This window comes from Salvia splendens, chromosome 5 (assembly GCF_004379255.2).
Source record: "Salvia splendens isolate huo1 chromosome 5, SspV2, whole genome shotgun sequence".
Lineage (NCBI taxonomy): Eukaryota > Viridiplantae > Streptophyta > Magnoliopsida > Lamiales > Lamiaceae > Salvia > Salvia splendens.
In genome coordinates, this window is record NC_056036.1 from 30,789,877 (window position 1) to 30,796,623 (window position 6,747).

Sequence of the window (6,747 nt, forward strand, 5' to 3'; positions counted from 1 at the left end):
TTGATTTTTTAAATTAAATTCAATTTTTTAAAAAAAAAAGAAAAATTGAAAATGTCAACGGCTTTGCCGTTGGCCAATCAGAACGCGCCACGTCAGCCTGCTCAGCGGCACGGACGTGCTCAATGCATCGAGCAGTGGGAGTGCAGCAGCGGCGACAGCGGTGCCGCGCCAGCGGCACGAACGCTGTCCGTCCGTCACAGCGAGCACCGCTGCGGATGCTCTAACATCCCACCCTAAACGAAACTATATATTTCCCCTATGGGGTGTTCGGTTGGCAAGATTAAATCTCATGATTAAATATGTATCAGGTTTGGTTCATAAGATTTAACCATTCAACTTAATCCTAGATGGATAGTTTCATGATAATTAGTCATAGTCTTCCCCCTCCAACTAAAATAATCTCACAACTTAATCCTAGATGGATAATCTCATAATATTAATGACGACAATCGAACACCACTTATATAAACAATATACAGCTATGCTATTTCTGGGTCAATCTTTTTCAACGTAGAGACTTATTGGGGTGTGAGCAGCCATTTAAAAGAGCAGAGCTCCTTCCCTCAATTCAATAATTCAACCCACACACCACTTGCATCCGAATCTCCATCACAAATCCCCATCCATGAACCTCCCGGAGTTCTTCTCCGACGCCGCCTCCGGCACCAACCGCCCTTCCCCAAGAAAGGAGGTCCAGCTGCAGGGCCCACGCCCCACCGCCCTCAAAGTCAACAAAGACTCCCTCAAAATCCGAAAGCCCCCAATCGCGCCGCCGCCCCACCACCATTTTCCCCCGCCGCCGCCGCCGCCGCCGGCGGAAAATCGCCAGCCCATCATCATCTACGCCGTCCCCCCCAAAGTCATCCACACCACCGTCAACGACTACAAAAGTCTCGTACAGCGCCTCACCGGCAACGCCACAACCTCCTCCTCCTCCCCCTCTCCCTACGCCGGTGGGGCCCTCTCTCCCGCTGCCAGGCTGGCATCTCTAGAGAAAACCACCTCTCCCAAAGAGAGAGATCCCTCCGCCTCCGCCTCCGCCGACGCCGGAAATTTCGCCGTCGGCGATTTCGTCGGAGACGCCAACGTGGAGATGGGGGCGGTTCCCGGAATCCTTTCCCCGGCGCCGGGGAGTTTGCCGACGATTTCTCCGGGATTCTTTCTACCGTCGCCGGGGTGTTTTCCGGCGATTTCGCCGGGGATATTATCGCCGGCGAATTGGGATCCGTTCAATATGTTTATTCCGAGCCCGTCAACGCTCTTCACGGCGCCGATGGTGTCGCCGTCGCCGTCTTCTTGCGATTTGTTCAATCCATTCTTTGACTTTTAGTTCGCTAGTGGAACTCAAAATATCTCTTTTCTTTTTTTTTACAATTATTAAATTAGATAAATTGCATTAACATGTGTCTTTTAGCTAAGTTTTTCTAGAGAGAGAATGTGGAAAAAGAGGAGTTTTGGATAGAGAGAGGAAACTTCTTGGATGATTGTCACAAAAGATAAAGGTAAGATTGTTATTTATGCCAAAATTGGCTTTCGATAAGAATGCAATATTGTTTGTTAATCTGTTATTCTCAACTAATTATAGCAGTATTTATAATGTTTATTTATTTATTTATTATTAATGAGGTTCTAAGCTATTGCATGATTGTGTATGAATGAATAGATGGTGAAGGTGTTGGTTCCACCTACCTTTTTTCAGTGGGAACAATTTTTTGGATTATTTTTTTGTCTGTTAGAATAAATTTGTTGTTTTAATGAGTTTTATCAAAGGAAAATATCTTCCCAATGTTTTTCTTTAAACCGAAGTACATCTTTGAAAAAACGTAACTTATCTAGAATTACTTTCTATTCCCTCCATCTGTCATTAGGAGCTTGACAGTACATGTTTTAAAAAATGTGAAAAAAGTGAGTGGAAAAAAAATTAGTAGAATAGGGGTCCACTACTTATATATATATTAGTTTTAAATAATATGTGAGTGGAATGAGTCAGTGAAAGATGAGACCTAAAAGTGAACCGTGACTTATATTCGTGGATGAATTAAAATGACAGAACGGGACTCCTATTCGCGGATGGATGGAGTAATTACTTCGCAAACATTGGTAAACGTCATTATAAAATACATAAACTTAGTTATTAAGATGATTTCAATGAGTAAAAATACCAATTTTACGGTCATTTCATTTGTTTAATTTATATTTAATTATTTCTAATTTAGTTCAAACAATAATTTATTTAATAGTATTACTATTTTACTTTGTATTTTATACTACTTTATTTTTCCAATTTATTATATTAGGAAAGTCCAGAACTCTTACTGAATTTAGGCGAAACTCATTTGTCATTCAAATTTCTAAAAACAGAAGTTTCATCTTGACCAATCATATTTTTCTATCACTGGCTATCTTAATAAAACAGGTCAAAGGTTTGAAGTCAAAATTAGATTTCAACAGTGCATATAGAATACTGTATTGCTTTAAATTTTAATCTAAATAAAAAATTTAACCATTTCATGGTACAATTACCCGAATCACTTTCTCCATAATCTTTTAGTAGGTTTAATTTTCACAAAGGTTTGAAAAATTAATTGAATGTGTTATGAGTTAATGAGATAGTGAAGTACATGGTTTTCATTCTTATAGGAATTTTACAGTACTGGTAATCTAGTCGACTGTTTTGTTTTTAGTTATTCATTCTAGAATTAGAATATTTATTTTGGTTATAATAAATTGATAAGTAATCAAGAAAATTAATTAAAAGAATAGGAAATATACAATGAGAAGAAAGATGGAGTTTTAATCATCCGCAATCGAACTTTTTCAACATTAACATTAAAATCAATATAAAAAATGAATTAACTTAAATAAATTATTCGCCTCGTCCCCCATTAATTGTCCACTTTAGTTCCGGCACAGGTTTTAAGAAGTATAACGGAAAGTGGATTAAAAAAAGTTGGTGGAATATGAGTTTCACTTTTATTTATTAGTTTTATAATAAGATGTGGGTGAAATAAGTTAGTGGAATGTGAGACCTACTTACCATTTATGGTAAAAGTGAAAGTGCACAATTAATGGGGAACAGACGGAGTGCATGGTAATTATTCCATATGGCCGCCGCCCGCTCCGCCCATCTAGTGACCGAAAGTCGGGCGCTAGCAAGACCCCGTGCAGCTACATTGTGGGGTTCGCGATGCCTACAACCTATTCTGCTTTTTTTTAATAAAATAGAATTATGTTTTAGTATTAATTTGAATATCCTTTTGTTCTCTATATATACCCACTTTTTACACTCATTCTTTTCTATAAATACTTCTTTTTGTTGTAGTTTGTACTCCCTTTGTTCCCGCATAGCTGAGTCGATTCTTTTTGGCACTCGTTTTAGAAAAAATACAATAAATAGTTAAAATGGAGAAAAATAAAGTAAGAGAGAGAATAATGTAGATAAAACTTTTATCTACGTTATTCTTTTTTTTTTTTACTTTACTCTTTCTCCATTTTAACTATTTATTACTCTCTTCTCTTCGTCTCATTACATGTGACACATTTCTTTTGGACATAGATTTTTAGGAAGTGGTGTTTAGTGGTTAAATGAGGAATGGGAAAAAAAGTAAAGCGAAAAAAGTAGGAGAGAGGATAAAAGTAAGAGAGAGATAGAGTATTGTTTTTTTGCCATAAAATGAAATGTCTTACTTATAGTGGTACGGCCTAAAAGTAATACGCCTCACTTATAATGGGACGGAGAGAGTATCATTTTTCCAAAACGAGTGCAGAAAATGAAACGGACTCTACTACCGTGGAATAGAGGGAGTATGACTTTCCCAAAACGAGTGCAAAAAAGAAATGACTCAGCTATGAGGAAACAAATGTACGTACTTTTTTAATTCTAAATTTAATTATGTTCTTTTAATTGTGGTTTGTAATTTTCTATATTTAACTATAGTAGTACGAAATAGTTTCTCTTTTTTTTAATTACATTGCATTTTTATTATTTTCTCATATTGAAGTTAAAAAACAAATTTAGTTACAATTGAGTTGTGGCTGATCCATAAAAATTGGGCTGTATTCAAGTGGGTATGGTTAAAATGAAAAAGCTGATATGACAAATGAAAATGTGAGTTTGCGGCTGAATATTAGGACTGCATTGTTGATGCTAAGTGCATTTAAATCACTCTATTTACAAATACGAAACTAGTGCAAGTCTTGATCGAGTCAAAGAAATTAAGGATAGCCGGCACAACACTTCTGGAAAGCCCAAAATTCTCCGATCATACTCCTACATAATGAAAAAAGCATTGTAGTTAAATTATGCCTGTAAGAGAATCATTAACCTTGGCCCGGATTCAGGCTCCAAGTCCCCTTCACGTAATCATTCCCCTAATTTTTAGGCTCAGGCCACAACTCTTATAACCCTGCCGTCTCCATCCAGGCCACAACTATTAAATTGCATCATTTACTCCTAAAAATTCATTGTTCAGTAAAAAATAAAAGATTACAAACCCAAGAAAAAAAATTCAAACCCTAGAATCTAAAAATTACAAGTCCTATAGAAAATAAAAATTACAAGTCCTAGGATAAAAAATATTGAAATAAATAGAGGGCAGAAGTGAGAAATTAGAGGAAGAATGTTGAAGATATGAGATATAAAAAAGCCAAAAATCGAATTTAAAAAAAAATTAGGGGGTTCGGGTCCAGCCCGAACACCACATAACGCCGGGCCAGGATGCAACGAGGCGCGGCCCTGGAGACTTCAACGCCGGGGCGCGGCCCCGGGCTGCTCCACCTTCCCCAGGAGCGGCTCAGGCCACGAATCTTCCTCCTGAAACGCGTGAGGCCGCGGACCGGAACCCAGATGCGATCTGGACCGCGGCGTTAACCAAGCTCTACTGACACAAGGTGAATTAGAAAAGTCTTTCATTATTGCGACTCATAAATGCAACAAGCAAATAGTTAACTAAGGGATGACTATCCCACATTTGGTGGGATTCTAAAAGTAGTGAAGATGTGACTCTTCGAAAGAAAAATCCCAAGGATCATGTACAAAGATGATAGTGAAATTTTCTCAGTGTCGCAATATTTAAATTTCAATATACTTTCAATCAACAATTACCCCGTAAATTACTTTCAATCAACAATTATCCCGCAAAATACTTTCAATCACCATTCAAAAAATTTCAAGCTAACAAATAGGAGAAAGAAAGCTGTAGATATTTTAAAGTTGGAACTGCAATCCAAAAGTCTTTATCCTTTTTCTAATATTTACTCCAACCCATAATAGATGACACAAAATTTTAGAAGACGTTGTTTTATTTTTAAGTAGATAAAGAAAATAGTATATTTATATTAATATGAGAATGAGTTTTTTCTGAAAAGAGAGATGTAACATCTTTTGTGGGACAAACTAAAAATAAAAGTGTAACATCTAATATGAGACGTATGGAGTAGTGGATATCTCAACCAATACTTTACATCTTTTTAGAGAAAAAAAAAATCAAAGCTCAAGCATGCTTCTCATAATAAAATAAATCAAGCTCTTCCTTTCAAGTTCAACTTTTCATTTTTTGTGCTCAAATTAGAAATAAGCATCTAAAAAATGACACCCTGATAGGAACCTGATATTTTGTTTTATTTTAGAAGGGAGCTGATAATCTCTCAGTATAATTAGTTAGCTTATTTTATGTTTTATTATTTAGTTATTATGTTTTGATTTACTTTTCTCTATTGGTTGCTTTCCTAGTTTATAGAGATCTTTTTGTATCTCACGTATTATAAATATGTGTGGAGTCTATTATTATTATTATTATTATTATTATTATTATTATTATTATTATTATTATTATTATTATTATTATTATTATTTGTTGGGTATCGGTGGTGCACACCCGAACTCCACATTAGTATGATATTGTCCGCTTTGGGCAAAGCCCTCACGGTTTTGCTCTTGAGGTACTCCCCAAAAGGCCTCATACTAATGGAGTTGGGGTAGCCCATTTATATGCTTGCAACTCTTGTTCATTCTCCGATGTGAGATATGGTTTGCTTCACCACAATCCCCCCCTCAAACCAAGACCACCAGACCAAGACCACATGTCTGTGCCCCATGTTACAGGTCACCAGGTCACCACAAGTCTTGGTCGAGCTCACGCAGAGACATCAGAGAACTTGCAAGCGCAACCCATCGAACCCCGAGCCACACAGGCCCAGCCCCTGAACCAGGGCTCTGATACCACTGTTGGGTATCGGTGGTGCACACCCGAACTCCATATTAGTATGATATTGTCCGCTTTGGGCAAAGCCCTCACGGTTTTGCTCTTGAGGTACTCCCCAAAAGGCCTCATACTAATGGAGTTGGGGTAGCCCATTTATATGCTTGCAACTCTTGTTCATTCTCCGATGTGGGATATGGTTTGCTTCACCACATTATTATTATTATTATTATTATTATTATTATTAATAAGCAGAATGAATTAAATTAATATTATTATAAATATGTGTAGAGTCTTTTTCTGAATTCCACCTTGAGGGCAAGGTGGTTTTCAACGGTGGAGGAGTTGATAAGGACCTGTTATTTTATTTTATTCCGGAAGGGAGCTGATAATCTCTCCGTATAATTATTTAGCTTATTTATATTTTATTATTTAGTTATTATGTTTTGATTTACTTTTCCTAGTTTTTAGGATTTTATTTGCTTTCTTAGTTTATAGAGATCTTTTTGTATCCCACATATTATAAATATGTGTGAAGTCTTTTATT

At 36.8% G+C, this 6,747-nt stretch overlaps 1 protein-coding gene across 1 annotated transcript; it reads left to right on the forward strand.

Annotated features, from left to right (window-relative positions):
* Positions 1-442: 442 nt before the first annotated feature.
* Positions 443-1,561, forward strand: LOC121802324 (protein MKS1-like). The gene has a single exon (XM_042201967.1). The coding sequence runs from the start codon at positions 626-628 to the stop codon at positions 1,328-1,330; it is 705 nt and encodes a 234-aa protein (XP_042057901.1). The 5' UTR covers positions 443-625; the 3' UTR covers positions 1,331-1,561.
* Positions 1,562-6,747: the final 5,186 nt, after the last annotated feature.